The sequence below is a fragment of the Petromyzon marinus genome, chromosome 4 (assembly GCF_048934315.1).
Source record: "Petromyzon marinus isolate PM22_M1 ecotype Great Lakes invasive population chromosome 4, UKy_Petmar_22M1.pri1.0, whole genome shotgun sequence".
NCBI lineage: Eukaryota > Metazoa > Chordata > Hyperoartia > Petromyzontiformes > Petromyzontidae > Petromyzon > Petromyzon marinus.
Window position 1 is genome coordinate 5,619,979 of NC_133670.1, and position 19,778 is coordinate 5,639,756.

At 41.4% G+C, this 19,778-nt stretch overlaps 1 protein-coding gene across 4 annotated transcripts in view; it reads left to right on the forward strand.

Moving 5' to 3' along the window:
* The window catches only part of ADARB1 (adenosine deaminase RNA specific B1), a 136,537-nt gene that overhangs the window by 64,990 nt on the left and 51,769 nt on the right, over positions 1-19,778 (forward strand). The window contains exon 1 of one of the 4 annotated variants that reach the window (XM_032946493.2): positions 12,865-13,207. The exons of 2 other annotated variants lie outside the window; for them this stretch is intronic. In XM_032946493.2, the coding sequence (XP_032802384.1) occupies positions 13,192-13,207 (16 nt within the window). In that variant the 5' untranslated portion in view covers positions 12,865-13,191. Of the gene's footprint in view, positions 1-12,864; positions 13,208-13,255; positions 18,049-19,778 lie in introns of those variants that run through there. One more of the 4 variants, XM_032946494.2, reaches the window with a different exon arrangement.

The window sequence follows — 19,778 nt, forward strand, 5'->3', positions numbered from 1 at the left end:
AAAATCCTATAACACAATTAAAGGGTTTTAATCCCATAAGAAACATTATATAACATATGACAAAACCAAAGCACTTACCCACACCATTCCAACTGTAATAGAAAGGAAGTCAATTGTGGACATGTGTGGTAGCACTGGCTTCACTGTTTATCCCAACAAAAATGTGTTAAAACCCTTAAATAAATCCTATAACACACTAAATCGCTAAAATGGCTAATCCAAACCATTTAGCCACACCATTCTATCTGTAATATCATCCAAAGAGGTTGTAGAAATGTGTGGCTCCACTGGTTTTGCTGCGAATCCCATAAAAATAATCAAATACACTCTAACGCATTTAATCCCATGAACAATCCTATAACATACTTTAACAGCAAAACCAAAAACATTTAGGCACATCATTTCAAATATATATGTATGTTGAACTAATATGTAGGAAATTTACTTGAAACGTGTTTCACCATGTGTCAGAACAAATATTTGTGAACACCTATGTGTGTGTGATGATGTGCATTTATCATGAGCTTTAGGAATCAATCAACATTCATTGCACCTCTACCCCTAAGTTCTAAGTGCTTTAATTTTTGCCGTTACATTATTATAGTGTGTTATAGGATATTTTTTATTGGATTATGGGATTCTCAGTGAAACCAGTGGTACCATACATTTCCCCAACATATTTCTATCCTATCCCAGTTGGAATGGTTTGGCTAAGTGCTTGCGTTGCAATTTAACGCGTTTTAGTGTGCTATAGGATTTCCAATGGGATTCTCAGCGAAACCAGTGATACCACACATTTTCACAACTTATTTCCATCCTATCCCAGCTGTGGCTAAGTGCCCTCGTTGCGAATGTCAGACGAATATGAACCGTCCAAGCAACTATCCTTCGGTTCTGAACTTTGCATCGTAACAATTGTGAGTCAGGGTCCTGTGCCGCTGCGAAATGTGGCCAAGATACACATCGTGTACGCTGTGCAGTGGCTGCAATTCCTGCTCTCCGATGGGTTTGAGGGCGTTGTGCATGCCTTTTCAGTCACTGAAGAAGCTCCCCAGCGCGCACGTATCGAAACGTCGGACATCGTACCGAGCAACATCCGAGAGCCTCTTCTGTTTCTTTCTGTCACCTGAGGGGATGTGTGGCACAAAGGCAGTGGCTGAAACTCGAAGATAGAATTAATGCTGGTCAGGTTTGCCCTTGATGTAATTACCGTGTCACTGTTAATTAAAATGTTTCAGAGAAATGGTTATGAATCAGAATGTTATTGTTGTCTTATAATTAATGCTTTATAGGTTTTCCTAATTAAAATGAACTATGACTTATTGCTCGAACTGCAGCAAAGTCACCTCTGACATAAAATGAAACGTAATGATGATAGTCTGTGATGCATCATAAATGGTAAGGGTATGTACCAAAACATATAAATATTCTCGACTATAGCTCTGTAATTTCATATTCAGGAGAGTACTGACAGCACATATATGGAGGATATTCTCAATATTGCAATATTGCAATTCTAAAAGGCATTTTTAATTCAAACACGAGTTATGAAAATAGCGTAATACCGTATATGTACTTATGGAATGGCGTGAAGATAATGTCCATGTTTTCAAAATGTAATATTTAACCTTCAAAATAATATAATATGCTGATACGGATACTATTATTTGGTTCATACAGAAAATCTAAAATAATAATGAAGTTATATTTTTTTAACTCTTTGTCAATCCCCTGCTGGATTAAGGACTCCTCTTGCGTTGTTGGACATGGGGATTATTTTACATACTTCACCATTTCGGTCACTGCTGGTTGGCATTTAACAAACTGTAAAGGCCACACTCGATGCTTCAATTTTAGCAGCACAGTTTGATTATTCATTTAGGATTTGAGAAATATAATCTCGAGCTAAGACTCGGGCTGTTGATTGACAATTGCAGTGGTACAATGAGGTTAATTAAACAGGAATTAGCATGAAGTACATTGCTTCCAGAAATGAGTGACCGTTGTGGAGGTATTGAAAATTACCACAGCATTCAGATCATTCTGACGGAACGTGGTAAAATAATAATAATTTAAAAGGCATATCAACATGTTTTTACAATTTGATGAGAATGTTTAAATTGTGTGTGAAGATAAAAAATGTAAAAAAATTCTATAATTTTACATAGTACAGTATTCATATTTTATTAACCCCCAGATGAACGTCTGCAGATTATGGGTTGAGTCAGGATGATGGGCTGAGTCATCTTCAAACCTGGATTTTTGGAGAGAATAGTACAGTATATCTCATTTAAATTGGTTCCAGGATGCTTGCAGAGATGAACACCATACACTACGACTTGTGACAGTTTTTTAAAAAAATACTTATACAAATATAAATGTGCAGAAAAAGGGCTTGAGCAGAGACTATCTAAACATGTACAGAGAGTAATTTTCCAATTCTGTTACTGCTGTTTTAATGGCATGCATTAAAGTCCAGGCTTTTAAGTTTCACCCTGGGAATCCATACTCCTCCTGAACAATTTCAAAGGGAAATAATCCACTCTTTGCATCCGCCTTTTTGGAATATCAAAGCGTTAATCAGGATGAAAGTCTGGTTTTAATGTCAAAGTCATTTCAATGATTACAGTTAAGAGGTATTCCACTGACCAACGCACTGTGTACTTTAGACTAACGTTTAATGGAAACATGTCATACGACACAAAATCATTTTGAAATGTTTTTTAGGGAGGAAATAGGCATATACTGTACCATTAACAGTACATGCTCCATATTTGTACTTGGGTCAGGACGCATGGTAGTTGATCATTGGTTTATTTTGTGGTGGGTCATCGTGTACAAATGTCGTAAAGCCCTCCTCCTGCCGACACAGCCAATTAATCAAATTGCCACGTGAATCAAACGCGCAGAAGTACCTGAATCAGGAAACGCTTTCACTCGAGATCTGAGCTCCTGTTAACAAGCTGAGGATGCTGGATACTGGACATCTGAACCTTATGGTGGGACCCCGGGGTCCCGAATAAGTGAGTGAAGAAACAACACTCTGAAACTTTGATTAGCGCATCGTGTAGAGCTCGTCGAGAGGAATAGATCGCCGTGTCGTTCGCTTTCAACAGACATAAAACGACGTCGCAACGCAGTTTATGCGAGAGCCGGGGGCTTATGGGACCCCGGGGTCCCGCCATAAAGTTCATTTGTGCACTCAATTCAAATATCCAAATGAAAAAGTGCTTCGTAACTCAACGGATTTCTCCAGGATAAATTAAGCTTGTTAAGGATTTTATAGAGAAACGTCGTTACTCATGTAAATGTTGTGAGGTCACTCCCGGTAATTAGGTCACGTTTTATGCATGTGATACTTTTGTTAATTGACTTGGTTAGGTGGAGGAGTGCTTACGACACGCATTTATTTACACAATGACCTAACCCAAATGAAATCAATTATGCATCATAACATCGGTCGTGAAAGTCTATGCGTAAAATTCACCACTTGGTAGTTTTACGCCAAAATTCTTGTCATTACACCCTCCACCACCTGACAAAGTTGTCAATGGTTAGGAAGATAGTATTTACACGTGGCCAATGTGTGGATACAATTATGACCGATAAAGCTCCTCACCAGTTACATGAAGATAATTTAACACGTCGGCTTTCGCGACCAAAATTATTCACGATACAGGTTATTTTGGGGGGTTTGAAAAAAAGGACCTGTATTATACTGAAGACATTTCGCTCAAACTACTTTGAGCTTCACGATGGGATGAAGGAAATACAATACCATACATGGTTAACATTTTAATCAGATAGTACTTAATGCTGTTCTAATCTTGACGCTTGAGCCACGTTCTCCAATGAACGGCTACTGTTTTTCCCTAGATAGTTTAGTTTCAAAGATCAGAATGTATCCTCTGTTTTAGCTTGTGAAAATCACAGTCGCTTGTATGTATGTTGAACTTCTTTTGCACCATACGTAGCCAACCAGTGCGCATCGGAGGTCCTCATTGTTGCGTGCTTGTAAAAAAATATTGTGATGGTATGAAACTCACGTGAACACCAACTACAGATATGTCATATCATGTATTTGAAAACAAGATAGGTTACAACCGTCACAGAGACTCAAAGACTAATCACATAGAGACCCATAGACTCACCACGCAGACACCGATAGACTCACCGCGCAGAGGCCCATAGACTCACATATAGACCCTTCGACACACATATGGACCCACTGACTCACACGGGGACCTATAGATTCACATATAGACCCATAGACACATAGAGACCCATATATGCTTGACAGAGCTGCGAAGTGTGACGAGTGGAAATGAGCAGCCTCAAGCCGTAGAGCCGTTTCAGAGCGACTGTTCGCTCAGCGACCATTGACAGATCAAAGGCAGGGCACGGTGGGTTTGATGGAAACGGGCGTCAATGTGGTTTGTGGTCTCCTTCAACAACAAAAATACCCTGAAGCAGAATATTATTGCTGGACACAGCACACGCATTCGTAAAAGTGAATTATAACTTTGACCATTGCCTGTGTATCGATAGTTCAATGTTTGACAGGCCATTTTACTGAGGGACTACTGCTGTGTGGTGTTTTCTTGGTGTGGTCTGGGACTGTTTTACCTTTGTTTTTGCTACCTTGTCCAATCTTAATAAACCGGATATTTATAATGAAGTAGTTGAATATTTATTTATATTCAGTGACCTCCCTACCATTTTCTCTATTTTGCACTCCTATCGGTTAGTTTGCACTGTTTCCTGTTGTGACTTGCTGACCTGCCCCGTACTGGACATCTGTGAAAAAGAGCTTCAAAGCTCATCGGATTCCTCCGAGTGCAAATCGAGACTCCGATTCTGTATACTTCAGAGCAGTGGAAGTCCCGTCTTTGCTCGGAGCGGCCCCGCCACCACCATAGGTGACAGAAATCATGCGTGAGCCCTGCAGAAAACCAGCAGTCTACCCACGCACGTCACTCACCGCGGTGCTCTGCAGAGAGCCAGCGCGTGAATGTCCGAGCCTATAGGCGCACGCGTATGCGGTTGCGTGATGCAGAGAGTGGCGCAGGATCGTGAACATGCCGATGTCTGCGGGGGTGAAGTTTAAATGCACGCTCATGCAATCGCAGAGCACAAGTCCTCTCAAAACTGGGGCACCTATTACGAAGATGCATTGCACATCAAGTTTATAAGTGGCATGGTCCGAATGGTACGTACCATACTTAGTAGAGGGCGAGACGTATCTCTCCTGAGTACTATCTTCAGAGGAGAGATAGGGCGAATGAGTTTGCCCATACCCTGTGCAACATCGCGGGAGCACAAATGTAAATGCCCAACACCATATTGTGTGTCACACGTGTGATGCTCCTCCGATTAGCAACAACACACATACGTACAGCGGTTAGCATGTTGCGCTGCAAATCCGGCCAACACCCTCGCGTGCCACGCAAATCTTCATAGGTCCCCACTAACGACGCTTGCCCTATCAGTCTGGTCAAGACAAAATGGGAATTTTGTTTTTCTGTGATGTGCTTATAACCGAAAAGCACAAGGAGGTGAGTGATTCAGCCTTGTGCATCTCGTTGTCAGACCCAAGAGTGAACTCCTGAAATATTCAAGGGATATTGCAAATCAGAAGATTTATTGATTTATATGATCTCACAATTGTTCACCTCTTAAGTAAATGCAGCTATTCTTAGTTAACATTTTTTTAAATACATTATAGACTGTGCCCATGCTGTACACGTATAACTATGCATTTCTAAGTCACTCAATTCATAATGTTTACTATTCAATTAAGGAAAGTATTTACTAGCATCTGAAATAGGACCAGGAAATTGAATATAAAGAATGTATTCGTTTATTAAGGTAATCTTAATTTGTTGATGAATTATTAATGCAGTTGTTGATAGCAACATAGAGCTGTGGAATTGTTTTGGTCTTGCAAAATGACAATTCTTATCCGTTGTGTTTGTGTCGTGCGATTATTTGTATGAATTGACGGGGGCCTTGAAGGCATGAAGTGTGGGACATTCTCCCTTTGATAACAAAATAAGGAATGGGTTATACTATCGGAACAATTTTGTAAAAAAAAGTCCACAATGTTTAATATTGCAGGAGAGAAATATGAATAATTTACACGGCATGGACGCGGCATTCTAAATTTCCGCATGGCACAGAAAACAGAAATGTGAATGTCACTGCCATCATCAGGTGTGAATGTTTGAGTTACAGTTAAAACGTCGTGAGAATTTTATTGTTTTATATATATTTTATTGTTTCCCTTCAACGTGACTTTACCGAAAGAACCAAGAATATGTGCAAATGTATTTTAAATAAAACTATTTTGTGATGCTGCTGTTGATGCTACGTTGGCATTGGTGCACAAGCACCATTAAAAAAAAAACACACACATTTATCAATAACATTGCCATAAAATAAAAACAAGTAATGATAGGTGACGTTTTGAGAAATTGCCCTTCTTCATAGCACATAAATAAGTGGAAATTACTCCTCTTCTTTAAGGCAGTATGATTTATGAACGTGTGTGGTTTTTTTTCAAACAGCAGAGCTCAAATCTTGACTTAAAGCTTTCGTGACTGCAGGAATTCATATTCTTTTGGGTCTTTTCGGTAAAGTCACGTAGATAGGTGGAAAGAGAAGTTATTTTTTTGTTATTTTCTTTCAACCTATCTACGTGACTTTACCGAAAGACGCAAAGAATATAGCAGAGCACAATTTGTGTGACAATTAGGAAAGGGAAAGTATTATACTTCAAACCAGTAGCTATGGTGATCAACATGGCCGTGATGATGTTAATTGTCCAAATATATAAACCATTACAATTATTTGTACCGATTGCTTCTGTAACGTACAACAAGAGGCGTTGAGTATATTGTGGAGACAAGAATAGAGGTGGTGGCGTGACTGACCCGCAACCCAGTGGTCACGAGGCACACTATGACGGGGTCTGGCAGATAACATCGGTCTTCAAACAAGGGGATACACCCACCCCCATTTTTTAAAATTTTCTTTAAGTAAACAAAAAATAAAACGACAGTAATAATTGAGATACGTGTGAGTTAAATACAACGGTGGCACACACAAAAAAATAGTGCGCCGATGGCAGTTACGGCAAATGCGTTTGTGCCTCGTCCGTGGTGTTTTCAGTACAACAGGACGGTGATGTTTGCGTGTGCATGCGTTTTCTGTGTGTGTGTGGGATACATTGTTGCCCTTCCATTCGAGGAGAAAATATATATAATGGGGGGGGGGGGGGGGGAAATGGTCAAAACATGCCATAAATGCGGGAGATTTATGTTGAATTATTTGAGACTCGGTGAGGTTTTTGCTGGATAAAGAAGTGCATCATACGCTGTGTTAGAGGCGCATGGTGTGACCATGGCGTGTCCTGATCATTTCATACCTGGGCAGCACCACAATCCAATTCGGAGGCAATGAGTTCCCGAGTTAGTTCACATTGTCCACTACTTCCTGTTTCCACAGTAACACCGTTGAAAAGGATATGCTGAAACTTCAGACAGCAAGTATATTAGCACTGTAGAACTACAATATTTGCCCAGTCCCTTCGACACATTTCTGGGTATCAACAGAAGCCCAGTGGGTCCCCAAAACAAACTCCCGCTGGTCTATGAAAATGAGTGAGCCTCAGGAGAATTGCGATTATAGCCTGGAGCTCTCAGCAACTGTGTTTGCGATGATAAATAAACAAGAACATGCAATTAATACACGCATTGTGAAAGCAATGCAGGTATAATTTTGATTTAAAGCTTTCGTAACTGCAGTGATTCACAACACCATTCATGGATATGTTTAAATATTCTCAGCGAGGTAATGACGTTATCGCCTACCACAGTTCAACTTGCACGCTTTTTGCACTGAAGTTATACCACACAGCTTTGAGGACACAGCTGTCCACACAAGTGATCGCTTCGCTTTGACTGCACGAGGGCACTCTGCTCGTGAATAATTGCACGTTGTCCATTGGGAGCTGACGCCTCACCGTTAGCCAGCATCTTTTGTGACGTGCGATTAGCGGAGCATTCCAAAGCACGGATCGATAGGGTGAATTTCTTTATGAGAAATGTCAAAAATAAGTCTGCCTTGGAACTCTCGTGGTCGGGCAGTGCATCACCCCGTGTTCGAGAATGGCCCATCATGGAAGGTAATTATCACGAAACTATTTCCGAGACCCGTTCAGAATTGCCGCATATCCTCACTGCGGATTACTGCGCTCGCCTAAACACGCTGCTGTGGTAGACGTTTGTTGCAGAATAGTCGCACGGAATACGGTCATTCTCAGAGATGTATGTTTTTGCCAACTGAACGAAAAAAACACATTTAATTAGCTTGTTTTGGGGTAGGGGGTGTGCAGTCATTGGTGACTTGGGGAAAGACCATGGGCTCACTTCACTTGGAAACCTGGTTGCATCACCGATTCGCAATCTAGGCTGTTGACTCAGCGCTCTGACCCATTGACATGAGTTAGATTCCTGGCCATGGCTAATATGAGTAGGGAGTGATATCTGATTGGGTCTTGCCTACCCCCCCCCCTGCACCAGCCCCCCACTTATCAGTGTGGTGAAGTATGGTCAAACAACCCCCATAATGAACGTAGTGTGAGGTGACCTTCATCCTAATAGAGGGCCGTTCATAGTATTATTGTTTCCCATTATTTTCTTATTCGCGTTGTGTGCCATAAAGCATGGCACAATTATAATCTCTCAACAATACATCGAAGGCGAATGGCACAGGAGAACTTTTGTGAACATTTACAGCTTTGACCGAATTATTGTGCTTTAAAAAAAACCCGACCTAACGTACAGTCTATTCCCTTGCTGTGCTTTATGATGAAATAGGCTTGCTCTCTCAAATTTGTAACATTGCATTCCAACGGAATTGAACTACTAAACACACCCATATCACGTCGTAAAACAGTTTGTACAAGGCCCAAAAATGTTGCATGCTATACGATGTATGAACTAATACGAATGATATATATATATTTTAATGTCTTTTATTGTGATCGTTGATCAACGGTTTTAGGGTTACATGAGAAAGCCTCCGCTACAAACAATTTTAACAGACTGTTTTATGTGTTTGAAATGACCAATATTTAAGAAAGATGGCATTGGTGAATGCAAATAGCACTTTGAGCATCGAGGTTATTCCCGCTCTAATCGTGCACAAAGCATTCCTTTGGCACGCATTCTTGGCACAATGATGCACGATATAATATAACATCAACAGTGGAAAATGCTGAAACTTGGTCATGCAACGTTGTTTTGCATTCGTTGGGTTGCTAGGACTTTTATCTGCATAGTTTAGTGCACAGGCAAAAGTTATCGCCCGCCAACATTAAACAGGCGAATATTTATGATCGGCTATTTTCCTGTGTTTTATACTCACCTGCATTGCTCCGGCGTGCTTAGTATGGGGTGCATTCAATTCCTCTCCTGCCCGTGTCGGTGAGAGAGAGAGGCCTTGGCAGCCACGCATCGTTCTGTCTGCCACCAGTGTGCGCTGCAGTGCACGAATGTCATCAGTTAGTTCACTTATTTTATTTTCCATTGTTTAGCCTTTTTTAACGAAGAGGAATTTAAACACACGCGTGTGCGAAAACAAATCATTCAATTATGCTGAAAGAATGCGATTCTCAATTGCCAACTATGTAAAAAAAAAGAATTTATATGAATAAATAATACAAAAAAAACTGTTAATATTACCATTTAAAAGTCTTCTCAATACTTAAACCAAGTGGCTAATTTAAGTTTTTCAGTTATTTTGGGGGCATTTTAACTTAATTATGATGTAATCGATTCATAGGCTCTGCTTGCGAACAACACTTGCCCCGAAAGTCTGTTAAGGCGATGCGGGGGATCGTTGTTTTATTTTAGTTTGATGTCCTTCCCTCGCACCTCCGATTAACACGGTTAGCTGCGTATGGTGCGAACGAAGTTCAACATACATACACAAATGCATGGCCATACGGGGCGCCTGTTTTTATTCATTTATTTAGGGTCAGCCCTATGTGCCTCCTCCCCTCTCTCCCCTCGACTGTCGTCACAGCATGGACACCGCCCCCACATCAATATATAACTAAACGCACACGATATGGACATCCAAAAATAAGATCGGGAATTGTCCTTAAAAATTCGAAGATTCTGAATGTTGAAATTCGTCCCGAGTTTTTCCATCACAGAGCAATGGAAGGGCGCCCTCTGGGAGTTGACGTGGCTGGGTGTGGTTTATTGAACACCGAAATAACTAACATGTGCGGCACTGCATTAAGTCGCGGATAAAATATAGCAACGATTCTCTCATCTTCAATTCTCGTGCATCCACAACTGTTATCCGGGGTTCAAGGAGATTCTCACTTTGTTACATTGCACATACATTAGAACTTCTTCTGCAAATGCGCAGATAAGAGGGAAATCACGGATATATATTCCATATTAAAATTAATTAAGAGGGACGTCATCCTCTTGTCCATTTGTTGAGCAACTAATTCGTTTTCTGATAAATCATCCTGTTATCTGCAATGTGTTTAATATGAGGGACATGAATTAGTGTTAATGGATCAGATAACGCAATACAGAGATGCTAGCATCATAGATATTTTGAGTTATATTGTTTTGCATTTTCTTATGAGTCCAGAAATACAAAAAATGTGTCCATAAGGTGATGCTTGTTTCACTTATTCTTTGTAAAAAAACAATAAATTTTGTGATTTTAATTAAAGTTAACATTTATTTTGAACAATTTAAAAATATCCGAAGTGAACACCTTGAAAAATGCACTTTTTTACTAAAATGTATTTAATATATATTCATGGATTCGTTTAGCCATTCAAGTTGATGAAATAAGTCACCACATTCTGAAATAATTCGTGCGGTGCGAGTACATTGTGTGTTGCAGGTATCGTATCACATGGCTCAGTTAATTGTTGTGCAAGGCGTTTAAATAAACACGTGTTTTATTTTGATTTAAAGCTTTCGTGACTGTAGTAATTCATATTCTTAGTTCTTTCGGTAAAGTCACGTTGAAGGGAAACAATAAAATATATATAAAACAATATATTATATATAATAAAATAATAAAATATATATAAAACAATATATATTATATATACAATATTGTTATATATATATTTTATTATTTTATTGTTTCCCTTCAACGTGACCTTACCGAAAGAACTAAGAATACGTTTTTATTGTTTTATATATATTTTATTATTTTATTGTTTCCCTTCAACGTGACTTTACTGAAAGAGCTAAGAATACGTTTCACGCCATTGCACTGCGTGTAAATTCAGTCGAGGAATGGCTTTGCTCGTTAATCATCATCAGCATCATCATCCCAAGACCATGCACTTGACCATACGTTGATAACACATACATTGAAATGAGGGCATACGGTCACTGCTGTGAGATGACGAGAACCGGGTGCTGTCATAAATCACCATCCCAAAAGGCCTGACAATTCCCTTCTCGCCCAACCCTCTCGTCTTCTAATCACGTTTTTCCTTTTTCCTCACCCAGTGACCCGAAAGTGACGCTTTCATCTCTCCCCGATTACGTCATTCCTTGTTTAGGCCTTCTGAGGTGTATGCGTGGTGTGTTATTAAAGTCATATTGCGTCATGAATAAACTTCAGTTTGGATCTCACACGGTTAGCAGTGGCATCCCGTTGTATCGGGAATGGCCCCCCGGAAGATGGCACCACAGAAAGTACCTTGGCAGGAGGTGGCTGGGTGTCTCAGCGGGCTCATGTCTTGTGGAGAGCACTGAGCCGGAACGACTGGGAGGAACCTGGGTTTGAATCCAGGCCACCACCAGCGACGTAAGTGGGCTCTTTAAGTGTAGCCAGTTGATAGTATCAACCCGGTCACCAATGACTGTGCAGAAAAATACCGTTATATATTTTATATTCAATTTGGTGTATTGCAGCTCTGGGGGAATACACAAAAACTGAATTAAAATGCCACACAATGAACGCCTCTATAGCAGAGCACGCGAGCAGGTATACCCCGTAGTATGGATACAGGGCAATTGAAGGAACCTGATGAGGTCGTTCTCTTAACAGAATCACAATGTTTATTTATTCTCGAGAAATCTGATCAGCTATGAAGCTCTTCCACAGACGCCCAGTAGTTGCACGTTGGGGAGACGCACTGCTCTTATGTTGGCGTTCCGAATGTAAACTTGCTCATTTGACGTCGCACAAGTACTGTCGTACAAGTGTGAAAACGAGGACAGAATCTGCTTACTCAGCAATCGGTGGCACTTTGTATTATTTTGTAAATACTGCAGGGAGCCAATGACAATTTCCGTCCATGGAGATAAACACTCAAGCTGAATTAAGATAGAAAAAGATAATCTAATGTATAATGACAGTTTTTGTGCATTAAAGAGCACTGACTCACCTTTGCCTCTGAGCCAGTTTTAATTTTGAATAAGTGCCCACATTCAACCTTCACTGAGCCAATTGGCCAATTCACCCCTCTTGTTAACTATCCTTATTCAATTTTGATTTAAAGCTTTCGTGACTGCAGTAATTCATATTCTTAGTTTCTTCGGTAAAGTCACGTTGAAGGGAAACAACAAAATAATAAAATATATATATAAAACAATAAAAAAAAATTATCACGACGTTTCGACCATAAGACGACCGTTTGAGTTATGGTCGAAACGTCGTGAGATTTTTTATTGTTTTATATATATTTTATTATTTTGTTTTTTTCCCTTCAACGTGACTTTACCGAAAAAACCAAGAATATCCTTATTCAATTTAATCTCTTACCTATCATGCCCACGCTCTCTCTCTCTCCAACTCCAGCTATCCTGCATCTCATCTCATTTCCCTCCTCTCTAATACCCTCCCCTCTAACTTCCAAAAAAACATTTCTGCTAGTTCTCTTTTTCTCTCTCTCTCCAGTATGAGCCCCTGGACCACTTGCTTATTTATGGTGCATTAATCATCCGAGTTACGGCAGCAAACACCGCTGCGGGTATGAGAGCGCTTGTGAATCCAAGGATGTTGCAGATAGCCGAGACTATCTGCAAAGGCTGACATCAGAAAGACGAAGGAAATGTGGCACTGCTGGTTTGGCCAGAACAAAAAAAATACCCCGAGACACTGCACACAGCACGCCACTTCCATCGCAGTCTCATGGAATCTGCAAAGGGTAAAGTACAAGAATTACTCTTTCGTGTTCTTTCGTTGCTTGTAAAATACTTTAAGTCCGTGCAAAATGTTTGCGACACCGTATTTCTGTGTTCCTTTATTACCTCGTGTTGCTGTTGTTGTTGTGTGTCATTAAATATTGTGTATGTGTGTGGGAGTGTGACTGGAATATGTTTCACGGTGTGTACAGCAAGGTGTTGGGTGCGATCTTGATTCGCTCAGTCCTTTCTGGGACAAATAGCGGAAAAACCAGCAGCAGTAACATAGATGACATCGATGATTGTGGTAATGATTTTGACTATTTGTTTGCAATCGTTACCTAGCCTATGATTGTATGTAAATGGAACATTAGCACAGATATGACTTAAAAACACACACATTTAATAATTTACTTAATTTAACGTCAATCGTTAACACAGTACCGAAACACTGCATTATACCTAAAACGAAATATTATTTAGATGAATATTATGTAAATTGATGATAATTACACCTACATTTTTTATGTAATGTCTGTGTTGACAGTGTGTTTACGGAAATATAGATAAACCAATTACTTAGCTATGCACATTATTATATTCACAGTATATGTCCAAAATTACGTATATTTTCACGAGCTGTATTTAAACATATGCTTGGTATTAATGGGACGGAAAATATATCTAAATTTAACTGTATACAAATGATTCCCACAGTTTCAGGGAAGGTTGAATATGGTAGTAAAGTTGATACTGTTCAACGTGGCTTATATCACACATTGTCTGCCTTTGTTAGCTCATGCTATCAAATGAGTGGCCAGGTCTTGCTCAGTGGTTGCTCTTCGGATGAATTGTGTGAACTGTTTGTGGCCCCAGTGTTCTGTTGAGGGCCCAAGTGAAATATACCTGACGCTCATATATATATTCGTTAATTGACACGCAAGTGAAATGAAGCAGCCTACACGCCACGGCTGATTACATCAGTTCAACAATACAAGATAAACATATATAGGGGGAAAGTTGTGAGGGTAACAATACATTGTCATAAAAATAAACCTTTAACTATTTTTTTTTATTTTACTCGATAAGGCCCACTGTGTTCTATTGTTCTTTTTCAGAAGCGACCTGGCCACAAATGCTAGCTCAAAGAAGTGGCTTATCATGTTGACATTTATAAAAAAACAAAATTCTCTAAATGTGTGATGTTGATTCTAGATGTGGAGGGGAAAAAAAGCAGAGAACTCCGAGAAAAATCCACGCGACCACGGGGAGAGCATGCAGACTATAAATAGACAGGCGTCAGGGATCGAACCAACAACCTCTTGTATACTTGGCGAGGTAGTTAATATCTCGCCACCACGGCACCTCAAGGGGTGGTCAAGATACTCCTGTATTCTACACTAAAGTGCTAATATCATTGGGTGTGTCCCCATCTGAGCAAACGAGATAAATAACAGCGCAGATTTCATCATGCGGGCAATGAAGCGCTGATCCCCGAGTCGAGAGGTCTTACGGGGCAAGACAATGCATCGCGAGGCCGCGAGTGGGCGTAATGAAATCTCTTGATTTGGAGTGGGGGTTGGAGCAGTGGGTAGAGAGTACGCGGTCGTCGTTTTGACAGAGCGCGGTTGAAGAGCGACAACCCGGCGACTCTGCGAGGTTCTCCTCCGGAAGTGGGTGGTTGCCGCTGAGAGCACAGAACCCTTTTGGCGATAATGGTGGTGGAGGCGACAACGGTTACGGACACGGCATTGCCGAATTCCAGGCGCTTGCGGTGTGCGCGAGGCGTTTGAATGCGCGGACGCGCGAGTCGCGGCAGCGGAAGGCGTCGTATCACATGCAATAGTCTCGCTCACATTTGTAGATGCGTCACTCGCATGTTTTAGAAGGTTGTTTGGACAGACACGGCGAGCAAATGCACCCCCCACGCCCCCCCCCCCCATCTCTCCCTGGGCCGCGAGTGAAGCAGAACATCGCGATTCCCTAATGGTATGAGGTTTCAAGCAACAAAATATTGTTTCTGCATGTGGCCGAGTTCAACGCGCAAGTTGGCCTTCATCGGGGCTTTCTTTGACATCAATGCAGCACAGACCCGTTGCCTTCGACACTGATATGAAGCTGCTGGTTCAGATCGTGAAAAAATCCCACTTATAATGAAGACTAAAACCACAGGTGCTTTGGGTGGCCCGGTTAAAAAAAAAAATGTCTACAACGGAGGAACCGCTGAGATTAAGCTCTGCTGTCGTGTGACAACCACTTGTGACTAAGCAGGCATGTCAAGTGCAGTGAGTTGAAAGTATCAGACCGATCATCAAAGACGGCACAAAACAATGCAATGTTGGATTTACGTTACATCAAAATGCAACTGCACGTCAATACGATGTACAAAAACAGTGAGACATGCGCATTGTGCTGGTAGAGGTGGCCTTATGCACTTGAGTCGTTAAAACGATACGTTGCGCTGCAGGGTAATCGCATGCAAAAAATAGTTACCAATAAAGATATATGTATTTTTAGCTTTTTATCTAAGACACAAAGGGAGCTGCTGTGGTTTGATGGTTTGGCACACCGAAGTTGCCATTCAAAGGTCACCGCTTCAATTCAATCTCTTGGCACGGCAGTGGAAACAATGGGGCAGGTTTCTTAAATCATTCCCAACCGCCTCTATCCACCCAGCAGTGTAAATGGGCCCACCACAGTCAATTGGCAGTTCGTATGTATGTGTGTGTGTTGAACTTCGTGAAGGACGCTGCTACTGGGCAGTTGGAGGCAGTCGCCCTCCAGCAACAACGGAGGCCAGAGGAGCGGCGTTCACAACAGCGAGCAGAGCGCCGGGTGGCTAAAACACAGCAAGTTGGCACATTAGGGGGCACAGGTGGTGCATCGGCCAGTCATCTCAGTCAGTCGACCCATGGCACCTGGGCGTTCGACACTTCACCTGACCGCGAATGTTGGTTGTTGTTGTTGTTGTGTTGAACTTCTTTCACTTCGTACGCAGCCGACCGTGCTAATCGGAGGTGCGGGGGAAAGATAACAAACTATTGTGTGGTGGGGTAAAGTGTGGGTATGCCCACCTCTTCCAACATGCCTTATCAGCATGGAAGCATAGACCAAATACCGTCTAGAAGTCACTATAGTGGAGGCCCCTCTGATAAGAGTCCCATGCGCTAGCGATTGCTTACATGTATCTTCAACTTTTACATGAGAAAGAAGGGAAAATCTACCGTGCAGTAATTTAGTTTGCACGTTTGCCCTCGCCAATAACGGCATTCATCACTGACATTCCACTGGAATCGATTGCCAATTCCTGACTTTCGGAATTGGTCACCGATACAACAAAAAAAAACGTATCCCCATTATCGTTGTACTGTGCTGTACTTGTTTTTTTTTAATGAGTCAATGAAAGAGGATTACAGAAGGTATTGAGTCTAGACTTAAATAGAGTCTGGGAGTCCATAAACGAGTACATCTGTTCATACATCACTTCATTACCTTCATTTTTTTTCTCGAGGACAAAAAACATAGTTCATGAACATCATTGAACCACTCTGTAACGAGACTGAGGGAGCACCACCCAAGTTACATGAGAGAAGCCAATGCAAGCGACTTCAGAAGCATCGTGAAAATATTCACAAATTTGTAACGTGCACAATTTTCGTTGGGTTTAAGGGAACACAAACCCACAGACAAACGGGAAGACAGACAGAATGGGCGTCAGAAAATTTCCCGACTTCTGAGGCCCTATATTGAGATGTTTGGCTAACTCCTTTAACGATTGTTTATACAAATCGCGAGCGAGCGTTCTGCACTCTCAGGAACATCTTCTTGTGACGTGACTCTGATTAGACTGTTGTGATGTAACTGTTCACATGAGTGGGTGGAATGGATCGCATCAAACGTGAATCTTACAACTGCTGGAGCTTTGTTGGAGCTAATTAAAGCATGTGTGCAATGAAGTGCGCATGAAATTCGCAACAATGAGCTGCAGTTGCTTTATTTTGTATTAATAATTGAAAAGCATATAGTTTTTATAAACATTACATTTGGTAACTTTGTCTTATTTTATTTCATACCGTATTAGACTAATCCATTGTGCTACAATTCCACACAGTCACGAAGTTATCGTGTGGCTCAAAGTCCCTCGTAGGCCAGCCTGAACAACAGGTGAGCCGTAAGCTGCTGCTTGCAGATGGATGGTGCCTGGCTGTGGCCACGGAGGCGAGATGTTAACTACTTCGCCTGGTATGCAAGGAGGTCGCGGGTTCGATCCTCACCCTGACGCCTGTATATTTGGAGTTTGCATGTTCTCCCCGTGGTCTCGTGGATTTTTCTGTATGTCGTCCGTTTTTTCCCTCCACGTTTAGAAACACGCGTTTAAGAGTATTTGGCTGCTGTACATTTCCACATGATGAGCCACTTCGTTGAGCTATTATTTAGCTTGGTTCGACCTTACCTAGTAAAATTAAAAATAGTTTAGTGCAGTATGTGCAGTGGGAGAGTCCCAGATGATCGGTGCCACTACAGAGAGAAATGGTGCTCATCCAGGGCAACCCACAAGTGGCCGTCCCGGGATATAAAGTTTGCTTAACGTTGTGCAGAAGGCACGCCGTTGAGTGACTGACCAAGCAAAGCCTACTAGCAAGAGGCCCCACTTAAAGTCAGAAGAATCTGAAGTGGAGACAATCGATGCATCCTGCACTGATGCATCCTGCTTGTGGCTCCTATTGATTTTCGATGAGGGTAGCGGTCAGCAAAAGCCGTACCAGGCTGCCATGTGGTATATAGAGCCATTCGCGTATGCCTTTGTTGTTGCGTTAATGTGTCCTGTTTGTCGTCTGTGTGAATGAACAACCAAAAAAAACAGGTCAGTGTTTCTTTTAAAATATATATATCGCAGTGCTGTTATTAAGAACTTGTCGAACATATGTCTCGCTTAACTCTGACTGTGTTTGTTAAAAAAAGAATATAGCTGCTCCAGACTTGATTATGCCACAATTCCATACTCAATTGCTGTATACGATACCGTCAAAATAATGTAAATGTTACTCTGTTGTACTTTCTTCTTACAGTATGTGGCGGAAACATGTGACGGGTTTGTCATTTAAATCTTTTTAAGCGCATGTTATGGGTTCTGCAAAGGTGTATTTATGTATTGCACTATGTCCTTTAATATGTGCAGCTAAGACCAGTGTGTAACAGCCTTGCAATTCGGAATGAGAAAGTCCTCACGGCGTACAAGAACGTTCCAGCCACTGACTGCTACATTGCGATCGCTGGGCACAAACAGAGGTTGTATGAAGACGAACAAATGATAGGGCAATGTTGTTCAGCAAGGTCAGTCAGTCAGTCAGCGCTGTAATGCGAGCACACAATGGCGCGCAGTAAAAGTTCGATCAATGAAATCCTCGTGGCTGTTGACAGCAGCAGGAGCGCAAGTTTTGTGTTAATAAACCAAGCGGCTCACTTTGCAACCAAATATTTGCCTCTCGGATGCAGAGTTATTCTGCGCGACGATGCAAAACCAATTACAGGCAACATGCTCATTAAAAAATAATAACAAAATCAAATCCGGTATCGGGTACTGTAGTGAACAAGATCAATGTCTGGGCATGTTTTGCACTGGTAGTTAAAAACAACATGTTTTGATCCCATATACAGTAGTATTGCCAATTGTCTTGATCATTTACAGCCTTTTGTAAATCTGCCGCTGGATGAAGGCCGTGCCGTGCCATGTCGTCTATTGGGGTTGATTGATCATACATACTCTTTCGTTATTTCGGTAAAGTCACGTAGGTATACAACAAAATATGTATTTTTCTTTCGGTAAAGTCACGTAGGTATAAAATAAAAGAAATTTAAAAATGTTTAAACTTTTTTTATACCTACGTGACTTTACCGAAAGAACCAAAGAGTATGGATTCCTGCAGTGACGAAAGCTTCAAATCAAGATTGATCATACTTAACCAGGCTGGCCTCTGCTGGTTTGTGAAGGAGGAGAGCTAGGATCAGGTTCAGATATCACTCGGCACTGCTGTTAGCCATGGCCTGGAATTGGACACGGGTAACGCCGGGTGAGGTCTACACCTGCCATGAACATTTGAACACTGAAGCTGCCAGCGAGATGTGGCTGAGTAAGGATTAAAGAGAATGTACAATTACGTTACGTAGTTTTATTTCAGCTGTCCTAATCACGGACTCCTCTTGTGCTGCAAAATAGCTGATGTCCATCTGGCTCTTTTGAAACATCACTTTAAGAAAGGTTCTTGGGTTAGATCGCTTAAGTATAAATGTGTCGAAACCCTCCACCACCCGACACAGCCAATTAGTAAGGGGTTTGTTACGTAAACAAAGCGCCAAATAGTTACTACTACAGCCCACCGGTGTGTTGGAGAGTAAATCCACAACATTTACAATTTGAGTCCCGTGACGTTTCGCTGGTAATTACATTAACCAGCATCATCGGACGATGCACTGTGGGAATTTCCTTATATTCCTTTGAGGGAATGTTTCTGGCAAATCGCCCGCTGATGCTGGTTAATGTAATTACCAGCGAAACGTCACGGGACTCAAATTGTAAATGTTGTGGATTTACTC